Source organism: Furipterus horrens, unplaced genomic scaffold, assembly GCF_987537825.1.
Source record: "Furipterus horrens unplaced genomic scaffold, mFurHor1.1.pri manual_scaffold_4, whole genome shotgun sequence".
NCBI classification, from domain to species: Eukaryota; Metazoa; Chordata; class Mammalia; order Chiroptera; family Furipteridae; genus Furipterus; species Furipterus horrens.
Window position 1 is genome coordinate 67,604,444 of NW_028327174.1, and position 23,287 is coordinate 67,627,730.

The following is a 23,287-nucleotide window of genomic DNA, read 5'->3' on the forward strand; positions in this document are numbered from 1 at the left end:
GGGAAGCAGGGAAAGGGAAGGAGATGGTACAGGAATTAAGAAGCATAGTAGGAGGGAGTGGAGTAGACAGGAAGATGTTGAGAAGAACTATATGCACAACCAATGGGCACGGACTAAGGTGGGGGTACAACTGGCTGGAGGGGGGTCACTGGGTGGAGGGGAACAAAGGGAAAAGAAATGGGGATTACTGTAACAGCATAATCAATAAAGCATATTTAAAAATGTCTTTAAGGGATACTAAATTCATAGCCTGACACTTAAATCACATATCTATAAAATGAACTTGATGCAATTTCATTTCCTGCAGATTTCTTCCTCAAATGTTACCTCCTTAGGGAATTTTTCACTGACCTCCTTATCTGAAAGAGCACTCCATCCCCTACCCACTCTAGCTCTTATTTTGCTTCATTCCCTTTATATTTTTAATTATTGCATAATATTATGTCAAATTTTTATTTGCTCATTGCTTATCTCCTCCAGGAAAATAGGAAACCTAGCAGCCTTCCTTACTGCTCTATTTCCCTGTGTTTGGATCAGTGCCTGGCACATAGTAAACATTTAACAGCATGAATGCACTGGGAATTTCCTTGCACTTATGTTTGTCGCATGTTTCTCCAGTTGTTTGTCTCCAGATCTAAATTTGCTAAGCTATCTCTTGTACTGTATTATTCCCTCACTAATAAACAAGTAAACAAACAAAAAATAGTTCTTCATACTTCATATCACATCTAGTGAAGTGGTTAAAAGGATTGAATGGATATATGCTATATGTATATTATTCCACCAACTGTCATTGAAATTTAATATTGATTTGGAAGATTGGATCTTTTATTTTTAAGCACCTTTTTATTTTAGTATATTTTATCGATTATGCTCTTAGAGTTGTCCCAATTTTTTTCCTTTGCTCTCTTCTGCCCAGTAACCTTTTCCCTCCAGTAATCCCACCCCCACTTATTTCACGTCCATGGGTCGTGCATATAAGCTGTTTGGCTTCACCTTTTCCTATATTATCCTTAACTTTCCTCTATCTACTTTGTACCAACCAATTATACTTAATCCCTGCACCATTTCCCCATTTCTCCCTCTTCCCCCTTCTAGCTGATAACCCTCCAAATGATCCCCACATCTATGATTCTGTTCCTGTTCTGGTGGTATGTTATCTTTGTTTTTGTTTTTGTTTTTTGATAGGTTCTCTTGTTGATAGTTGTGAGTTTGTTGTCATTTTAATGTTCATACTTTTGACCCTCTTTTTCTTAAATTAGTCCTTTTAACATTTCATATAATAATGGCTTGGTGATCATGAACTCCTTTAGCTTTACCTTTTCTGGGAAGCATTTTATCTACCATTCCATTCTAAATGATAGCTTTGTTGGATAGTGTAATCTTGGTTGTAGGTCCTTGCTTTTCATGACTTTGAGTATTTCTTGCCAGTCCCTTCTTGCCTTCAAAGTTTCTTTTCAGAAATCAGCTGTTAGTCTTATAGGAACTCCTTTGTAGGTAACTCTCTTCTCTTCTTGCTTTTAAGATTTTCTCTTTATCTTTAACCATTGACATTTTAATTGTGATGTGTCTTGGTATGGTTCTCTTTGGCTCTAGCTTCTTTTGGGACTCTCTGTGCTTCCTGGGCTTGTATATCTATTTCCTTCCCCTAATTAAGGAAGTTTTCCTTCATTATTTTTTTACATAAGTTTTCAATTTCTTGCTCTTCCTCTTCTCCTTCTGGCACACCTATGATTTGGACGTTTGCACATTTAAAGTTGTCACTGAGATTCCTAAGCCTCTCCTGTTTTTTTTCAATTCTTGTTTCTTCATTCTGTACTGGTTGAAAGTTTATTTCTTCATTATGTTCCAAATCATTGATTTGAACCCCAGTTTCCTTCCATTCACCATTGGTTTCATGTGTATTTTCTTCTATTTCACTTAGCATAGCTTTCACTTCTTCCCTTTTGTGTTTGCTGTACTCAAGTGTATCTGTCAAGTCTGTGCACATCTTTATCACCAGCATTTTGAACTCTACATCTGTTAGATTGGCTATTTCCTCATCTGTTGGGTTGGTTATCTCCTCATTGCTAAGTTCTCCCACTGGAACCTTGATATGTTCCCTCTTTTGGGCCATACTTCTCTGTCTCAACTTGACAGCCTCCTGTATTTGCCTCTGTGTTAGATAGAACTGTCATACCTGTTATGTTATAAGGGGCAGAGCCTTAGGTATTTGTCAGTACAGGGTAACCCGTTTCACTACATTGTGGTGCTATATGTTGGGGAGGGGTCTAAGAGGAAATAATGCCACTTGCTCATCACTTGTCCCTTTTCCAGGAATTTCTCCCACTTCCTGTATGGGACTTGCACCTCTCTAGCTCTTGCTCTGGCCATGGTTCCCAGAGTGGGTCTGCAAATGTTCAAGGATTGTGGGGCCTGTAAGCAAATGGACTCTGCTGAAAGACCGGCAGTTTCTTCCTCTGCCCCAATCCCCACTTGTTCTCACAATCAGAAGCAATGAGGCTTTATTTTCCCAGACACTGGAACCGTGAGCTGCGCAGTCTGGTCTGATGCTGGGAGTGTTCCAAAGGTGTCCCTCCCTACTTTTTTGTGTGACTGCATTTTCCACCAGCTGGCCACAGATACTGTTACCACCACCACAACCACCCCTGCCCCCTTCTCCCCACCTTTCTGGATGAGTATTTCTTCTTTATATCTTTGTTTGTTGGACTTCCATGCAGCTCTATTTTCTGAAACGTCTGGTTGTCTCCAATTGTGAGGTAGTTGTATTCCTTCTCAGTTGTGGAGAGAGATGCAGTGTGTCGACCTACGCCTCTATCTTGGCCGGATGTTCTTGGAAGATTGGATCTTAAATCACATTAAGTAAAAGTTTTAAATTTATTCTTTGCTCTTCTCTGGGTGAAACTATACTAATTTTATTGAATTAGATGTAAAGACACTGATGTAAAATTCTGTGTGATGTAAAAACCTAAGCAAGGACAATGTAAAAATAAAGAGGTAGTTCAGATATTTTACTCTTTAATCCTACCTTTTGTTTAAAATCTGGGCTAGGTGACAATATTAGGATTGACTGACATAACTGCCTATCTTTGTAATGAGTGGCAAATGCAAAAAGGTACAAGACTTTTAAGAATATCATTCTGTAAAGGGTGTCATTTAATTTGTGTTTTTTCTGGGCCTCAGAATTTTCACCATAACTGTCAGTTGTGGATACACAGCTATAGCCCTTTGCAAGGATGTTTTAAGTTTCAAAATTTATAAAGTTCACTAAATAAATTGATGATGAGTTATAGAGAATACACTTTGAAATGAACTATGTAACTTAAGCATGAATGTTTTTAAGTATTTCTGTCTTCTTTACTAAAATGTTTCAAACTGTTGGCTATATAAACTAGAAAATGTTTTGTTTTTTTTTTCCCAATAACTGTTTCCAACAATACCCAGTAGAGCTTCTTTTTTTTCAGAGTGGTGGCTCCTTTAATAGCTTACATATATTATGATTTTCAACTACTTTATTAGACAGTAACAATCTAAGATTAAAGAATCAATCATGTTAACTTGAAAGCTTCAATCTCTAATGCAATTCAAAATGCTTCTCCCCTTCTCCTCCCACCCATCCACCACCAGTGCAGGTAAAGCTCTAGTGGCTTGGAGGCAGTAACAGGAAATCTTGCTCTCAGATACCTGCTTCTCCTCCCTCTTCTAGGGTTAGTACCATTGGTTTGTGGCAGAGAGAGGGGAAAGATAGACAAATGCTTCCTTAATTAAAAGAGAAAAGTGTAAATGTTTCCTTATTTGACTGGGCAACGATACAATCTTCATTGACTGGATATTGATAACCTCTATGTGACAGAATCCAAAAACTGGATCTCCAGTGAGTTCTCTTTGAAGGAGCCTGCAGGGGTTTACCATTACCTAGTCTGCTATTTTGGTGGTTATCTGGTTCCAGCTTACTAGATCTCTTTCATACTTCTTGCTGCAGCAGTTCCTTCTTCTGATGCCCATCATACCAACAAAAATGGCTCAAGCCCACCTACCTTTCCTGATACTCACAACACCCACGGGAAGCTCCATTATTTTTGACACACTAAATGATGGGCATAGTGGCTACTTCCCTGCTGTCCTGGCCTCTCTCAGTCTATCATGGTTCAGATTTTCTTTCCCATACCCAGCTCCAGGAGATCAGTAAGTTTCTGTGGCCAAGCAAATAGCCAAAAGAAAAATTTCTCTCCCCTTCTTTTATAAATGCACTCCTTAGAAGTGATTCTCTTAGAGCCTCCACCCCAACTACATATTGAAAACAGCTTGTCCACAAACACTTTCTCCACCAGGCCTCCTTTTTATTGCGCGCGCGTGTGTGTGTGTGTGTTGTGTGTTTTACCAAGAGTGGATAGAAGTGGTAGTGATGGTGGTGAGGTGGTTATAAGGCTCATTGTGACATTACTCAGTTAATACTGTGCAGTTAAAGTTACTTTAATTCATAATGTGGAGCACTTGATGCATTTCATTTTCAGCTTTGGGGCATAATCACAATTTCAGGGCTATGGGATAACTCCCATTCAATATGTTACAAATGGACCTACAAGAAATATTCAGCTAAAATTATTGTTATATTAAATGTCAGCCAGTCCTTGCTTAAGGTCTTAGTAAACCTTACTTTTATATGGATAAGATAAATATTTCTTATTTGGTCCTGTTCAAAACATGTGATATCCAATTCACATCCCATGTCAGTTACTTGGAACAAAGTTGATGATAGAGAAGCTTCAATCTCTGTTTACAGGAACCCCAAATTCAACTTCTCAAATACAGTATTTTCTTTCTTTTTTAAAAAAAAATTTATTTTAAATGAATGTTTATTTAGAAAGTTACAGAGGCAGTAGAAGTGAGCCTGCTGGACTGTGTACTCTCAGGTAACAAGTTACAGAAACAAGAAAAATAAAGTTACAGAAGCAAAAGTAGGATCCTTGGAGCTTAGGACAGAGAATAGCAAAGGTAATAGGCCTGAGGGGGAGATGGGGAGGAAGGGAAAGACAAGGTGTGCTCCTGAGATGGAAAGTGCACCAAATACAGTATTTTCTTAGATGTAGGAGAGAAAAAGTTCATGGTTTTGTGAGGTATTAGCTGAAGTGTTCAATAAAAGCGAACCAAAGCACTTAAGGACACAAATATTAGCATATTAAAAATCCCATCAGCCCTGGCTGGTGTGGCTCGGTGGATTGAGTGCCAGCCTGTGAACCAAAGGGTCCCTGGTTTGATTCCCAGTCAGGGCACATGCCTGGGTTGTGGGCCAGGTCCCCATTTGGGGGTGCACAAGAGGCAACCACACATTGATGTTTCTCTCTCTTTCTCCCTCCCTTCCCTTGTCTCTAAAAGTAAATGAATAAAAATCTTTAAAAAAATCCCATCAATAATGAAACTTTTACTTAGTTTAGCTCAGCATTTCCTATATTTAATTTATAATGGAATTCTTTTGTTACCGTAGACAATTAGCTAATTATTAATAAGGAAGGTTAAAAGGGAATTAGACATTGAGCTTAATAAACTGAGGAGCATAAGCCTTCTTGCTTAGCCAGGAAGCTATAGCATTTACAGACTCTTTCACGTATTCCAGGAGGAGACTGCTGCTGAGGAGGCATAATCCTAGGAGCACAGGAAATCTCCCCAGGAGCACTGTCTGCTCTTTGGTACTGGATTGTTGGGGAGCACAACGATAGGTGTTTGACCATAAACGCCTCAGTCTAACCAGGGGGTGAACCCATCAGAAGCCTGAGAAAGCTTGGGATGTTGACTGGTTATTTTTAAAAGCTCTGGTCATTAACCCCAGGGAAACAAAGAAGAGCTCTCTCTCTCCCCTACCCTCTTTCTTTCTGTGACCTGCACTCACCCCGTTTGCTAGTTTGTTGTCTCTCATGTAGGACCACATGCAACCATGTGGGTCTAGCAGCCGTGTGGGCCTGCAGCAGACCACATGGCCTCCAGAGGACTAAGACTTAATAGGAAAACAGAAACTCTGGACATTAGCCTTTGCGTTGGCTTTGCTGAAGACACAGTTGGATTTTTTTCCAGGACAGAATAGCCACAAATGGGACACTGTAAATCCTGCAGCAGATTTTCACCCCAATATATCTTACACACAATGTGCGCAGGTCTATGGAAAGCTTTTCTCGTGATCCCATGGAAGAACGGAAGAACACGATTTTCACTGGCAACACTTTTATCACAGAATACTTACTGATATCTCATAGAACTAGTCTGAGTAACCCAGTTTGGGTCCTTCCACCCTTTTTCCTTTTTATAATTTCTGTTTCCATAAGGAATCACAGACTCATACAAGTTATTCAACTTAAAGGTGTATAATAAATATGTTGCTGTTGGTTCATTCAAAATGGAAGCTTTCTTTTCTCTCTGCTATTATATTAAGAGCATGTTGATTTTTTTGTTTTGTTTTTTATAAGATTCTTTGGCTTTTAACAGGAAAAACTAATTTCTGGGATGAAGCTACCAGGAAAAAAAAATCCCTACTATTTGGAAGTATTATGTCTTGTGATTTTTTGTGTCTGTGCTACATTATCAAACGTCTCTTCAGTTGCAGCTGTTGAGTTTTTTTAAGTAATCAATTGGCTGCTTCTCTGAGTTTTATCATTCAACTGTTCTATGCTCACTCATGTGGGTTCTACTTATGAAAAGTTATTTCCTAATTGTAGGCTGCTTCATTAAAAAGGTTTGGGGACCACCTTCAGCAGTCAAAGGTATAGCAGATATAGCAAGTTTTAAGATCTAGAGCAAATAGGAACTAACTTTACTCACTGATGAAATAATTTTACATTACAATGTTTACCTCTATTGTTTAAAACACCTTGATTGGGAATAAAGTTTCTATCTACTTCATATAGAGTTGGACACCATAATAAAAATGTAAAGTTATTTGGTACCCTGGCCAAGTGGCTCAGTTAGAGCATCACCTGTACACTGAAAACGCTGTGGGTTCGATTCCTAGTCAGGACATACCTATGTTGTGAGTTTGATTTCTGGTCAGGGTGTATACAGGAGGTCACTGATCAATGTTTCTCTTTCATATCAATGTTTCTCTCCCTCTCTTTTCCTCCCTCTCTAAAAAAAATTTTGAAGTTATTTGAAAACTATTGTGAATATTTAGTGGCTCTCTTCTTGTAAATAATGTCTTTCTTTAAAAAGTAAAGGGCATTTTAAAATCCTGTTAGTAAATGTGGAAGGGATGCCATTACAGAAAGTGAAAAAGATTAGCTAACAGGTTTATTTTATTTAAAAATTTACTCTTACAGTAGCAAAATAAAACATGATCACTAGTTGATACTATAAAATATAATCATTTAAGAATATGTCTCTCTTTCCTATTTGATTTATTGTTATTTTTCAACAGGAAAAACGTAACAGCTAACTAGCACATTTATGGTTTGTTTGTTTTTTAAATGGCCATTTATACAGTCTGTCATTTACTTGCATTTCCCCTTTTAGATGCTCCCTTAATAATCACGCTCTTCTTGTTACTTAAAATTCTTAGATTACATGTGGTATTTCACATAAAAATAGTATCGTCATCATAGCAACTACATTTTTTTAGTATTTTGTTCATTCCATATATTATTATGCTTTTACCCAGATCATTTCATAAATATTTTAACTACCCTGAAATGCATGGTAATATTTCTATGTTCTATTTTTAGGTAACAAAACTGAGGCTTGGAGAGGTTAAGCATCTTGCCCAATCACTTTGCATGTGTTTTATTTGGACAAAATTTTAGTCCGTGCTAATCTAAAACCTCAAACTCTTTACCCCTGCTTCTTAGATCCTTAATAATTCACTAACATATTCTTGATTTCTCATCAAAAATCTTTAATTTTGAAATTTTAATTAAAAAATAATTTTAAAATTGGAATAACTATACTTTGGATGACAGGGAAGACCACAATGTACATAAATAGAGGGTGGGGCAAAAGTAGGTTTACAGTTGTGACTACATAAAACACTGAGTTTATTCTTATATTATTATTATCATATTATTTTCCATATAAACTGGAAACCTACTTTTGCCTTACCCCATACTTTCATCTGATTTGAATGCCCATATATTTGGTTGTGTTTATAATTGAGTTGGAGTCAGGTATAAATCTTAAATTGTCCTGGACTACAGTAAAGAATAGAAACAAATTAATGATGCATACATGCCAGGTAAAGACCAAATATTGTAATTGCTTGCCTCTGAAACAAATGTTTAAAAAATTATACTGGACAAAATGGTGGGAAAATTGAGTTATCACATAGCAATATCGGTATTTCAAATTAAAACAAATTTGTGCTGCAATAATTTCCCATTATGATTTAGGCTTGGCAAAACAATATTTTTTGTTACATTAAAATTAATGTTAATTTAAAATATTTTAGTTTAATTTCAATTTTTCCAGTTTAATAGTTAGAAAAGAGATATGGGCACAGGTTTACACCAAGTTTTCTACTTGCACATAGCATGTATTGGGGGTAACTTTATATTAAAAATAACTTGTCACATTGGGTATCACAATTCTTACAAGATGTACCTATATTCTTCAAGATTGACAAACAGTATTATATATAATCTGAATGGCTAGTGTAAGATAGGAATTTGATAAATGTTAGTTGAATTGGAGTTTTAATTATTTATCTAGGTTGTCCATATTTATTCATTTGATTGACTCAGCCAAACTATCTGTCACTTTCTTCCTCACAATAAATGCACTGAATTCACAGTAAGGAGTTTCAATGGTTCTTAGACTTTTCACTAGGAACCCCTTAGAGAATGTTATAAAACCTATGGACCCTCTCCTCCCAAAAATGGACATATAAAAATATTATATACAATGCAAAAAAAATGTATACCTTAGAAAAAGACTGAAATTAGATATAACTTGTGAAATCTAAGGCAACCTGTTAAAGCTTCCATTTGCTCATCTGTGACATGCAAATACCACCTGTCTCATGTTTTGCACATTGAATGGAATCAGGTTAATTATGGTGCTTGCAATTTAGTATATGTCAAATTAAGTGATAGCTATAATTGTTATCAAGCTAATACAGACCTCTTGTTTTTATCTCTAATTGTTGTTTGAGGCTGTCTTCTGCTGATTGTTGTAGCCACTTTCTGACTTCCAATGATTATTTTTCTTTCCATTGATTACCTCATTTATTTGGCTTTTCCTTTAGGTTTCTTATTTTAACAGATGACAGTGAACCGTGAAAGAGTAACAACATCTTTAATGTTTGGTTCTGAATATTAAGTGGCTTTTAATATTGCTGTAATCAATTCTAACGGTGATGAGTGATAAACAGAAATTCAGTATAAGGACAAGGATACCTGAAGGGCAAAATATAATTCACCAATTTAAACAAGATCTGATACATACTTGTGGCATACAAGAAAATGGGAGAAATTATACTATACCTACACCCCATAGTTTTCTTGAAAACTAAATGACAAGAAAACATGAGTAGCACATAACTGAGATTTAATCACATTAAAATAATGAATGATAAATGGATACTAAGTCGGAAAAGAACGTTGTATTAAGATGAGGAAATATTTATTCTATTTTTCTCAAAACTGGTCATATTAAAAACATACTCTTGTTAATATCTGGAAAAGAAAAATGATATAGAAAATTTAGAGTCAGAAATACTGTTGTTTGGAAACTCTCAATTATAGAAGAAATCTTTATACAACAAACTCTAAGAGACTGTCCAAATTCTTTTATTTTCCTTTATTTTTATTGTCATTTTGGTATTTTTCCTCCGAGGAGAGTATGGTTTTATTTTTTGACCTAAAGATCAGCATTTGATGAAGTTATTATAACCTTTAGAGCACTATTACATTGTCTCTCTCTCTCCATCTAGTCTCTGACTTCTCTGTCCGGTTCATAATTAGTGCATTTGTGAATTTTGGTATTTTTAAGCATCAAATATTGCATTCAATGTCTAGATGACAAGTTGAAGATAAAAATACCAAGTTGTTCATGGAAAAAATGTCTCAGCTGTTGAACAAAAGTTGAGTTCTCAATTCTCTGCCCGACAACCCTTGCAAGTAAGATACCTGTATGATCATTCACACATGTCTCTCAGGTGAGAAACAAAGGAGATCTGGTTTAGAACAAATTGCTTCTCAAACAGGTTTCTGGACAAATTAAGTATTAGAACCAATGTTCCATTATGTTTTGGTTATTTGTTTCATATAGGGTCACTGTAGTCATGAGATTTTTCAAAACACTTAAGAAGCTTAATAGTTTCAAGCATTACATTTATAAAATGCTTTTATAAGTAAACAGTAACCTCAATCTGTGTGGAAGATCTCAAAAAGTGATCTTAAGAATATGTACAATGAAACATGTCCCCTTCCCCCAAATGATGATATTATTAGAGATGGTGATCATTTACCATCACAGTAACTCTCATTTTAGAATGGCAAATGCTTCATTTAAAAGTACAATATGTTCTTTTTAAAAAAAGTTTTTAGATCTTATGTTATGATCCTATGCAATTTCTATAAATACACATTGAAGTTGAGCATGTGACCCATTAAGTTTTTATTAGTTCTATTGAATGTAACAAACTGAGATGATAAGCTAAACAATTTATTCCTTTTAATTTTGAAAGATTTCAGAGTTGTACACTAGGATATTTAATCTGTCGTTGACTTTTCTTAAGCCGTGACAACTTAAGGCATCCTTGTTTATGTATTCATTAGAATAGTTGTCATTCTTACTGCACAGACTTGTTATAACTGTTTTGTTTAAATGAAACTATCACTCTCATGTGTCCTCACACAAAACTTCTAATGTAGTTTTTGAGAACTAAATGAACTATTCATGTCTAACCAGATAATTGACATAAGGGTCATTTTTGAAATTAACCAAGTTACCTATATTTCACCTCAAAAAGCAGCTGTTTCTCATGTATACTGAATAAATGTAATTTTTTGCTAAACTTTTGACTGTTTTCAAGCACTGTAATGTGAGATGGATAGTTAGAAACAATAATATATTAAGGTTTCTATTTAATCCTTTCAGGACTGAACTGTAGCTCTTTAAAGATTTTTCCCCCTGTATTAGGATGTTTGGCATCACAGTACTGTTGGTCTAGATGTAGGCTTACAAGCTCATTTTTAGCTTATTTCTTGCAACTTGCAACATGCTTTACACTTTCAGTCCTTAAGAGAGTTATTTTACAAACTGTGTAAGGTTTATTAGCAATCAGGTGGAAAATTGAGTAAGCTTATACCATATTTTGTACACTCAGCTCCCTATTTCATCCATGAACAATCTATAATGTGAGCAGTTTTAAGGAATAAAATGTAAAAACAACAAAAAAAGCAATGAAAAAATTTAGGTTAAACATAGAAAGTTCCTGAGCGTGAGAATTACTGAACTGAATGGAATCAGTCTGAAGTAATGTAACTGGAAAATTGTAACTGGGAATTCTAACCCACCTCACCATTCTTTTGACATTGTTTCTGTAACTGCTGACTCTTGACTAATATGTAGCTTATAGCAAAACAGCACGTTTGTATAAGAATCCTAGGAACTAAGTCCAAAAGACACAGACTCTGACCTTCAGGCATTTCTGCTATGGAAGATTTGCTGGCTTTCAGTCATGAAGTCAGGATGACATAAAACCAGGATGATGCACATGGGACCATCACTTACCTTATCAGAATTGACTGTGCTTGTCTGCACATAGAGAACTTTTCAGCTCCCTCCCTTGATCTCTTTGTTCTGTTCCCCTCTCCCTCCTTATAAAAAGCCCTGCCTCCACTGAGATGTGGAAATGGGTTTTGACGAGTCCCCCCTCTTCCCAGGAAATGGGCTTTAAGATGAGTTTCCCATCTTCCAGATAGCAAGCAACTGCAAATAAACCGCTTTCCTTTACATCAGCACCTACCTTTCAAGAATTGGCTTTCGTACAGGCAGGCAGCCAGACCTGCATTCAGTTACAGTAAGGGAGTTTTTTAGATTGCTTCTCCCACCCATGCCCAAGGTTTTCTTGGAAGCTATATACTTCAAAATCTCTATTGTCTCATTCTTTATAATCTTCTATTTTATTTTATACTGAATGTAGTTTCACTTCAAGTATAAATTTCTCAGTTAAAAAATATATTAGCCCTGACCAGTGAGGCTCATTTGGTCAGAGCATTATTTGTACTAGAAGATTGTGGGTTTGATTCCCAGTCAAGGCACGTACCTAGCTGGCAGGTTAGATCCCCTGTCAGGAAGACTATGATAGGCAACCAACTGATGTTTCTCCCTTACATCAATGTTTCTCCCCATTCCTCTCTCTCTAGAAACAATGAAAAAATGTCCTTAAACAAGGATTACATTAAAAACATTATTAACATTCAGCATTCAAATGGCTATCACTAAGTCAGTACTATTTAAGCAGATAATTCATTAACCTACTATAAATTACTTTCATTCTTTCCATCAGTTCAGTATTTAAGCCGTTTCCCTTTTGAACATATTTTTCATTGACAGCAAAAATGTATTGGCAGATCACGTGTTTTAAGTTAACTTATGATTATATATTCATTAAGTCTGTTAACTGTGGGGGAAGTAATTTTACTTTAAGTGAAAAACACCTTATAATTCTTATGTAAGATAATTTTTTTTTCCTAATTAAGAATGCAACTTAATCATGTATTTAAACATTCAACAGAGTTGAGAAAGCAGAGGAAAAAGTATTTTGCTGAGTTTTTTGCATTGTGGGGAAAAATAAACTTATTGTATGAAATTAATTTGAGTGGGTAAAAAATAACATTAATTTTGAGAGGACTCAAAATTTAAAGTAATTATCTTGGAAAGATGAGAACAGAAATGTCAGGTGAGAAAAGGGGATATAAAATATGTACTGCAAATGCTATTTAACATTTTTTTCCTCTTTCCTTTTGGTGCTGACTAAACATTTGAATGGATGAACAGTGACTTATCAGGAACCACCCATTACAACTCCTCTGCCTGAAATTTAAAATACTTGAAAATCCTGCCATCTTATTCTGTGATAGATTCCACTAGCTCCCCTGCTTATCTTAGGCTGGTTCTAGATGCTGGCCCATGCTTTTTTCTTCTTCTGAGATGACTGAATTGTATCCCCCCTAAATTTATGTTCTAATCCCCAGTGCCTTGCTTGGACATAGGACCTTTAAAATGGTAATTAAGATTAAATAAAGTCATATGGGTATGCTCTAACCCAGTATGATTGCTGCTCTCATTAAAAGGGGAAATTTGGAGGAAGACTGGCACATAGAGGGAAGGAACACCATGTGAATATGAAACAGCCATCTACAAGCCAAGGACAGAGGCCCTTGGAAGAAACCAACAGTTTTGGACTACTAGCCTCCAGAACTGTTAGGAAATAAATTTGTTTAAGCCATCCAGTCTGTGGTACGTTGCTGCCATTCCTCATGTTCATCCCAAGTGTTCCCTCCTTTCATCCACATCTATTCAAGCTATGTCATTTAATATGGAACTTAAACAGCCACTTAGTGAAGTTATCCCTGACACACCAGTCCTCACTCACCTCCATTTTCTGACCTAGCAGAGAATTTATATTCTGTACCAGATTTTAGCAATTCCTAGCATATGAAGTACATGCAAGAATTTCATGAGTTAATATAGGTAAAATGCTTAAAATAGTGCCTGATAGGTAGCGAGTCTTAAGTGTTTACTGTATCTGTTGCTGCTATTACTACTTCCTAGTTATATTTTTCTCTAATCAAATCATGTCACTACTGACTCTTTTTAGTATAATGCTGGGCATGTAAGTGCTAAAAACACTTGTTGATGTATAAAACATTTAGGAGAAAAATGAGACATAGGTCTTGCCCTTAAGAAGCTCATTGTATAGCAGGGAGAAACCCAGTTCTATAGGAAGCTTAAGAGAAAAATGTCCAGAAAATTTCACAAAGATGAGTCCTGAAGGAAGATGTACTAGTTATCTACTGCTGCATAACAAATTCAACCAAACCACAGCAGCTTAAAACAAATATATATTTTTAAAAATCTCAGATGCAGGAGGGGGCTAGCTAGTTAGTTCTGGTTCAGGGTCTCTTATGATCTTAGTTAAGCTGTTGGCTGGGGCTGGAGTAATCTCAAGGGGGCCGAAGGACTTGCTTCTAAGCTCACTCATGTAGTTGTTGGCAAATTTCAGTTCTTATTGGCTGTCAGATTTCACTTCTTTGGCACACAGTCTTCTTTACAAGGTGCATGAATGTCCTATGACATGACAGCTGGCTTCCCTCAGTGATTCAAGAGAGTATGCACAGGAAGTCCCAATGCCTTTTATGATCTGGCCTCTGAGTCACAGTCACTCTACCTTAATCTATTTATTACAAAGAAGTCACAAAGAACAACCCACACTCATAAAAAATGAATTAAGTTCCACCTCTTGACAAGTGTAATATCAAAGAATTTGTGGACATATTTTTAAAACCAGCATAGAAAATTAAAGAGAAATTTGCTTAGACATTTTTGAGGGAACAAGAGGTCAAAGCGGAGCGAAGAAAACTGCAAGGGCATAAAATATGGAATATTGAGATATAACCACAAGTAGTACCTGAGGCTGAAAAATGTAGGAAAGTGTTTTATTAAGAAAATCTTTATACCTCATGAACAGAAGTTTGCACTTATATCCTGTAGATGATGAGGCATCATTACAAAGATTTTATGCAGGGGAGTCTTCTAAGATGGACACTGTAGAAACCAGTGGTAGTTTGGAAGACTAGAGAGGTAAAACTTAATAAATAAAGACCAGTTAAATAATCTCTTTCAAAAGTTCAGATGAAAGATTATGAGTAAGGAATTAAGAGAATGGCCGAAAAACTGGAGAGGTAAGGAGGGATCCTAGACATATTTAGAAGGTAAAATATAAAAGAAGTAGCAATTAGTTATGGGGTATAGAGAAAAAAGGATATCAGGCTCGACACTGAGTATGTGGTACTATTTTCCCAAATTATCCACTTGTTTCTTTAAGGATAAAGATACCCTTTTAATTATAAGGTTGGTGCAAAAATAATGTCCAATTTTGAGGTCTATTTTAAAAATGAAAAAGCCCATGATTATGAAAATATTTATTCGTTAACATAAGCTCCTGCGCTTTCTAGAACCTCATTCCATCTGTCAACTAGCTTATAAATGCCACACATGTAAAATTCTTTAGGTTTTGAAGCAAAATATGAATCCAACTCATTTTCAACCTCTTCTCCTGATGTCAGCCTAAGACCATCAAAATGGTTCTGTAGTCCCTAAAACAAGTGATAAACAGAAGGAGCAAGGTCAGGAGAATATGGAGGATGAAACAATATTTCCCAACCAAGCTCTTTCAAGAAATTTTTGGTGAGTCGAGCTGTGTGAGGATGAGCATTATCGTGATGGAAGATGACACCCTTTCTGTTGACTACGGAGGGTCGCTTTTGGTTCAAAGCTGTTTTCAAACGACGAAGTTGTTCACAGTAAAGATTAGCAGTAATTGTTTGATTGTTGTCTAACAGTTCATAATGGACAATTCCTTCCACATCCCACCATACACTCAACATGATCTTCTTTGGATGAAGTCCTCCTCTTGGTTGTTGAACTTTTCTTCCTCCTCGACTGATCCACGATTGGTGGCGTTTAATGTTATGGTAAAGGATCCACTTTTTAGCACCTGTAACAAGCCTACCTAAAAATGGTGCCTGAAGGTATCGCGAAAGCAATGATTCACAACAAGCAACACGCTGTTGCAGATTCTCTGGAGACAGTTCATGTGAGACCCATTTTCCATCTACTGAAACCTTTCTGATGCTTTTCAGTTGGCGTAGCACGGTTGTATGGGCTACGTTAAATTGTTCTGCAAGTTCCCTAGAGGTAATGGTGGGGTATTCTGTGACAACAGCTTCCAACACTTCAGAATCAAGTTTTTTTGGACGACCGTCTGTTGGCTTGTTTTTCAAACTGAAATCCTCACTTTGGAAACAGGAAAACCACCTCCTGCAACTTCTTTCAGTCACTGCATCATCCCCATAGGCGCACTGAATAGACTTTGCTGCTGTACTTGCATTGGCAACTTTATGAAACTCATAGAATAAACATTTCTAATGTGGTCTTTAGATGGAACAAACGTGGGTGCAAATATTGCAGATGATTATGAACAATACTTTGATAATCTGAAAAAATAAGGTATAAATTAGTCACTGTGACATCAAAAAATTATAAGAAGAGGCACAAATTGAAAAAATACTATCTAAAACTTTCTTATAAAAAAGTCGGACATTAATTTTGTAAAAATTAAAAAAGTATGAGAATAAAATTACTGTAATAGCTACTTCTGCAAAGTCAAAATAACACCATGTACATATCCTGTTAGTCTCTTGTAAACTTAAAACTTTTCATAAAACTGTACTACATTTTAAAGCTTTCTTCACAGTTAATATATCATGTCAATAAAATTTCCTCCACATCATTTAAAAAACAATTTATTTATTTATTTTTAGAGAGAGGGGAAAGAAGAATGAGGAAGAGAAACATCACTGTGTGGTTGCCTCTCACTTGCGCCCCCAACTGGGGACTTGACATGCAACCTAGTCATGTGCCCTGACTGGGAATCGAACCAGTGACACTTGTTTCGCAGGCCTATGCTCAATCCACTGAGCCACAGCAGCCAGGGTTCCTCCACATCATTTTTAAAGGTTGAATACTGTTCTGTTGTATAGTTGTAGCTTAATCAGTTTAACCAATATTCTACTAAACAATGCAGTAACGAACAGTCTTGTAGTAAAGTTGTTAAACATATACTTATGATACATTTCCATTATTTAGAGGAATTGCTTTGTCAAATGCTCATGCTCAATGTTTTTGATACATATTGCTAAGCTGTACTCTAGAAATGTGCCAATCTATACTGTCAGTATTATAAAAAACCCTGTTTCTCTAACACTTGCCAGCATTATCAAGATTTAATCACTTGTTAAAACAACATCAGAAAACCAAATTAATGTGTAACAAGTTACATTACTCACAAGTCTAACTTACTATTAAACTTTTATAATATTACCATTCAAAGCTTAAGATTCACATATTTTAGCTGAAGAATCTGAGGTCCAATAAGTTATATAATAAATCAGACTACGATTTAGTGGGAATTTCTCCCCTAGATCTACCAGAATGCTCTTTCTGATTTGTCAGTCTGCCTCACCAATTTTTCTTTTCCCCTGTAAATAAAATAAGCTTTTACGTTTCCCAGAAAAAGCTACATATCTTCATTATTAAGGACTGGAAGCTTGGCATATTCCATTACTTTAATATTATTTTTCCTAGCTGCTTCATAGCTGCCTCCTAGCTTGGATTTTACCCATTACATGTTGAAGGAAATCTTTCAAGACATTTACTTAAAAAAAGAAAAAAAAAAAAAAGGCTGCCTAATATTGGATAAGGATTTATATTATTTCATTCATTAAATGGCTCAGTTATTCACTGTCTCATATATTCAACAGTACTTACTTAATGTCTACCATGTGTGAAAGACAAAGCAGTGAACAAAACAAAATGTAGTCCCTGCTCTCATGAAACTTACATATTTAGTAGGGTGACGGGAAACAATAAAGAAATAATGATAAATTACAAGTGTAATAAGAAAATAGAGGGTCATGTGAGAGAGAATACTAAATGGAAAAAGGAGCAACTTTAGAAATAGTGGCCAGGGAAGGAGTGTTAGGAGATAATATCTGAGTTAAGACCTGAAGGATGAGAATGAGCCATATACACAGAGAAAGCGTCTCTTAGGCAGAAATAAATAGCAAGTGCAAACGGCCTGTGACAGAGTAGCAGTTAAGTTCAATTAAGTAAAAGAAACCCTAAACTGTAGCTTTAATGACAGTTTACTTTTTCTTTACGTCAAGATCTCAACATAAGGTGTGCTGGGCTGGTATGGTACTCTACAAGTCTCAAGGCCCCAGGTTTCTGCCAGCTTAAGGTTTTGCCATCCCTAGGATGGGGGAACTGGCACATGGCCCAAACTGGCTGCTAGAGTTACAGGTTATATCTGTACTCCAGGGTGCAGGATATAAAAGCAGCAAAGGACTGAAGGTGTAGAACAGCTGTCTTTTAAGGATGGTTCCAGAAGGGTGCCACAAGACATAACTGCTTATTGGCCAGAACTACCACTTGTCTGTAGGTAGGTTGGAAATATAGTTTTTATTCTGGACAGCCATGTGCCCACCTCTATTACTATGAAAATATTGGAGAAATTTTAGAGGACAACTAACGGTCTTTGCCACAGGTTGGGAAAAACTTGGTACATAATAGAGATGGAAAGGAATGGTAAGAACAGGATGAAGTTGGAGAGAGGCAGGAGCCAGATTATAGTTTTGAAGGCCATGGTAAGGAAACTGGACTTCTTTCTATTCTAACGGAGTAACGTAGTCTCATGAACTTTTAAAAAACAATCACGCTGGATGGTATGTAGAGAATAGTTTGAAAAGGCACAGGGAAAAGTGGAAGCAGAGAGACAGTGTGGATACTGCTATGTGAGATGATGGGATCTCACACAGGGTGGTGGCATGAGAGGTGATGAGAAGTGGCTGAATCCAGAATACATATAAGGAAGAGCTAATGGTACTGGGTGATGAGTTGGACCTAGAGTGTGAAGAATCACAGAAGATTCCTAGTTTTATGCCTGAGCAAGTGACTAAACTATTGGTGATACTGTTTATGGAAGGACAGTTTGGCTCCAAATGTTGTTTCAGTACTTGTTAAATTTGGGGTATCTGTCCTTTTTCAGTATTGCCTACACTTTCTAAAAATGTCAGACCTCCCTTTCCTACAACTAGTTATTTACAAACGCATTCTCTTCCCCTAATAAGGACTTTTTCCCTCACTTTAAACCAGTAGTCTTTCTATAAGGTGTATAAGAAATTTACCTTACACACACTTCAACACACAAAACACATACAAGGTGTGAACTATTTTTCAGTAAAAGAAAAAAAAATCAAAGTAAATAGTTAAGAAACAAAAACTATTGACAAAGTTTGATTAATATTAGAAATAAAAATGAACTTTTAGATGTAATAGAACAATTTAAAAAATGTACTGTTTATAAAGTGTTTCCTAGAACACCATAAACCTAAGTTCTTAACAAATCTTAGCTCAATTAATATGTAGAACCAATGTCTTGGGTAGGTATTAAACAAGTTTGACAAATTTATAACACATTGGACACCAATAATAGGACAATTTGAAACTTGTTCAACAATACTTAAATTTATTCTAAATAAATAATTTTCTCAAGGAATAGTATCTATGTATGTTTTTTCTCATGGTCCTACCTTACACATTTATGATGAAAATGTTTGGTTTATCTCTTTCAGTAAAACACCCAAGGTAACAAAACCCTCAAATTAGACCTGTCCTTTTCTGGAAGTGATTTCTCCAGTTTTACCAATGTTTATGCTATTTAAAACTTGTGCTTGAGTAAATACAGGAACGTTAATAATAAAGTCCACCTTTTGTTCTTAACAAAGTCCTGTATATAAGCCAAACTAACAGATTAAGAGGTAATATTTGATGCAACTATACACACACATCTCATTTTTATTTATCTTATGATTCCAAATAGTGTTATATTTTCAAGTTATTAACATGTTAAAAATGCTCAGTAATACAAATATGTGCACACATCTATTCATATACCTGTATGTATTACATTTACTTATAGGTGTACACAGTCTTTTAACACACCATCTTACATAGCAGAAGAGAATGCTGAAGAGGCAGGCAGGAAGGAACTGCTGGGAAAAAGGTAGGGAATAAAATAAAGAAGTATTGTTCCCCTTGAGTGAAGCAGAATGTTTAGTGAAATGAATAACCACGTAAAACATTTTCTAGTGGCCACATCAGCACCATTCAGTTTAATTGACACAGTATCTACTAGTATTTCAAAATACCTTACATCCTGTAAGCATGACAGTCACCTTTTGTCTCACAGTGTACTTATTTTTCTTGCTATTCATGAATAACAGATATCTTATGCCTTCAACGATAAAACTTTAAATTGGATTACAATTGAGTTTTTTGGAAGGAAACAGTGATTTTACAAAGGAACAAACAAGTAGAAAGTTTATTCACAGCAACTGAATTTCACTTTACATTAATAAATTATTCAAATATAAATAACAATTTTCACTTTATGAAACTACACCACCCCAAAACACACATGCAGAGCCTCTTTTTAAGTCCAAAAATGTTCCGTAATAACAGAGTTTATCAATATTAAAGGAAACAAAAATTTATTATTAAAAAAAACACCTAATTTCACTCTGAGTGACAATTATTTTTCTGGAAAGCAGAGGTTTTTCACTCATCTGAAGTTTCCACCAAAGCCAATTTCAAAAGGTCTCGCTAATAGCTCAGCAGGTCATTCAACCTTATGTGGGGATTAGGGAGTGAGGCCGAGAGAAAATGCTACAAATCTAACTTAGCCAGGGCGAGCTCACCCACAAGTGCTTTAAAATCCTGCTCTCAACAGGCTCTCTCCGACCAAGTCAAGTAACTATGGTGAACAGAAAATACCAGTGGTTTCGGCAAAGGGGAACTCACTTCTCAGGAAGGGATGGTGACGTGCTCCCGGTCCCTGGAAGTGCGTGCACAAGCACCGGAGGCTGAGGGGGCCGAGGGAGAAAAAAGCGACAGCGATCAATTTGCTTCAGGTGCTGGGTGGTGGGGTGGGCTGTCCAACACGTACACAAACACAAACACGCTCAGCGTCCCCGGAGAGGGCGGACCCATGCCACCTCACCATTCCCCGCCCCTGGACCCCGCGGCCCACCACGAACCCAGAGCCCGCGCCCTACGTGAAGCAACCCGCCCCAGGGGGACTGCAGCGACCACAAAGGCCCAGCTCGCTATAACGGCCGTGGAGAAGCTACGAGCCTCCGGGTGAGTTGGTGACAGACACGGTGGAGAGTGCGGGGAGGCAGGTGGTGGAGTAAAAGGCCTCTCCCCGCTCACTCTCGAAGGCGCGGGAAGCGGTCTTCCCACCCCCAACCTAGTCCGGTCGGCGATCCCTGCTCCCACCTTCCGCCGCCGCCTGGAGGGAAGCCGGAACGACGGGGGTCACGGCGGGGGTCAGAGGGTAAAGGTCTTGCTCCCAGCAGCCTCCGCGGTGGATACGTCGCCATCTTGGATCCGCGGGACAGGAAAATTCATGCGGTGAGTTTTTGGCAAATTTTCGGAAGTCTGGCAGCGGGGCGCGCGGCTGGGGCAGCGGATTCGGGGCCCCCGCAAGGCGGGGGAATGCCTCGGGGCCGGTCCGGTCGCACCTGGGGTCCGCGGGCAGCGTCCCGGCCCGCCGCTTCCCGTTGCTTTTGTCTCGGCTCCAATCGAGAGAGGGAGAGCGGAGCGGGCGGGGAGGGGGGGTGGCGGTGGTGGAGGGAGGGGGTGTGTATGGGAGGGTGGTGGATAAGACGTAAGGCGTCGCGGCACTTGGGTCGCTGCAGCGGCAGCCCTGGATCCTAGGCCCGGTTTCTTCGGCGGGCGCTGGGATTTTTTTGAGACCCAGCTCCCACGGGCTCCCGCCAGCGCGTAGGAGCCTGCGCCGCGCCGCTTCCTGGGGAAGACGAGAAGGCAGCGGCGGCGGCGGCCAAGGAGCCCCGGGCCGCTTTAGACGGCGCTGCTGCCTTCTCATCAGCTGCCGCCGTCCTTGGTTGTTCACATTTTCTCAATACACGCGCATCACCTGCAACTTGTGTGTGTGTGAGAATGTATGTGTATGTAAGAGTATGTAATAGATGGGCGACATTGAACTGGCTAACGGGTCTCCGGAGCCTCCAGGCGCTAGGATACCGAAGGCTCTGGACCATGGAAGGAGTGCAACTGTGATGCTTCCTCTGCCACCGTATCCGGAGGGTGAAGCTTCCGTGCTATGGTAGAGACTAAGTCCGGATAGTCCTGGGGTGGCGGAGGAACCCGAGACGCTTATGTGTGTGAAGTTGCTGGCCCTGGCCTTCTACTTCCGCCGGGGCCTCTCCACCTTCTGCTGGTTTGAGTCTAACTTAAAAGTTTTACGGAAGAAATGAATGGGGTTAAAAGAGGCCCTCCTAGTTCTTAGGTGAGGCTCTAGGAGAGATCCTGTAACTCTTGGTAGCTGTGATCCTTTTGGAATGCGAGTTGTAGTTTTGTAAAAAGCATTTCCAAGGTTTTAGAATTTGCATTTATTCTAGACCCTATGAGTACGGTTATTACCAGCATAAAAGTCTTACATACGGGTACCACAGTCTCGGAAGGAACCTAAAACATCAACTTTGAATCCTAGGAGGTGCCTTCACTTTTCAACACATAAAAGACCAAGTGCAACAACACATTTTGTTTCATTTTCATGAAACTCTTGGTCAAAGGATCCTACTCCATTCTTAATCTTAAGGACAGTTTCTAACAGGTATAAGAAAATTAAGTGTACACTGATGTCAACTCTTAGATTCTTGGCTAACTGGTAGAAGGTACTGAGTTAAAATCTGTTCATGAGGGTGGCCATACTTGAATTTAGTTGAAATTTGAACACATTTCCAGTCACGCTTGATACTAGGAATTTCTAGATCTTTGGAATAAGTGCAACTTTTGATTTGTCCTTTGAAACAACAAATTATTGGGGGCGGGGTAAAAGAATTTGAAAGTACGTATCTACATATCACGTTTATATTTAGTTGTCAGGGAATACTTGCATTTTTTGGACAAAATTTGTTTCCCAAATAAATGTCAATGAATACAGCTCTTTTGCAATTATGGAAGATGATTTTATTCTAGACTTAAAGAGTGGATTGACTGCATTCAAATGGTTAGATGTCTACAGTCCCATTTTTTGTCATTGAAATATTTCTAAATGGACCAATATCTTTAGTAAGTTTTGTATGTTGAACTCCTCTTTAGTTTGTAGTTCTTTTGTAATATTAAATCAGAAGGAAAAATGCACCGTAAAAAGACAAAAACTTCACTTTCTTGACCTCTTAAGATCCTCGTTTAACTTTTAAAAAGTTCCTTTTCTATAATCGCCCCCTCCCCAAGGGCTTGAATTACTGTGATATCTGTGATTACTTTCTACATTAGAAAGGAACGGAGAAACTCACATTTTTTGTATCCTGAGTAATGCTGCATCAATAAATTGAACTAATGTAGGTATCATTTGTTGGCAAAAAGCTTTCATTCTAAGTATACTGTGTGGAGATATCTGTAACCTAATCTGATACTCTTGGGGAATGAAAAT

General features: G+C 37.6%; 1 protein-coding gene and 1 long non-coding RNA gene across 14 annotated transcripts in view; one reads left to right on the forward strand and one right to left on the reverse strand.

Annotated features, from left to right (window-relative positions):
- Positions 1-14,035: 14,035 nt before the first annotated feature.
- Positions 14,036-21,398, reverse strand: LOC150012158 (uncharacterized). Of its 8 annotated transcripts, none has more exons than XR_016510500.1 (4): positions 21,106-21,398; positions 20,629-20,690; positions 19,779-19,817; positions 14,036-16,202 (listed from the first exon to the last, which is right to left on the reverse strand). It is a non-coding gene; the product is annotated as an uncharacterized LOC150012158 (long non-coding RNA). The 8 variants fall into 8 exon arrangements; XR_016510502.1 differs by having other exon boundaries at positions 19,771-19,817; XR_016510504.1 differs by having other exon boundaries at positions 19,723-19,817.
- CNOT2 (CCR4-NOT transcription complex subunit 2) overlaps positions 21,187-23,287 on the forward strand; it is a 134,534-nt gene continuing 132,433 nt past the window's right edge. For 4 of the 6 annotated variants that reach the window (XM_090273610.1, XM_090273615.1, XM_090273612.1 and 1 more), the window contains exon 1: positions 21,192-21,240. In XM_090273610.1, coding sequence (XP_090129736.1) covers positions 21,236-21,240 — 5 coding nt within the window. In that variant the 5' untranslated portion in view covers positions 21,192-21,235. Of the gene's footprint in view, positions 21,241-23,287 lie in introns of all 6 variants that reach the window. The other 2 variants (XM_090273611.1, XM_090273614.1) reach the window with 2 other exon arrangements.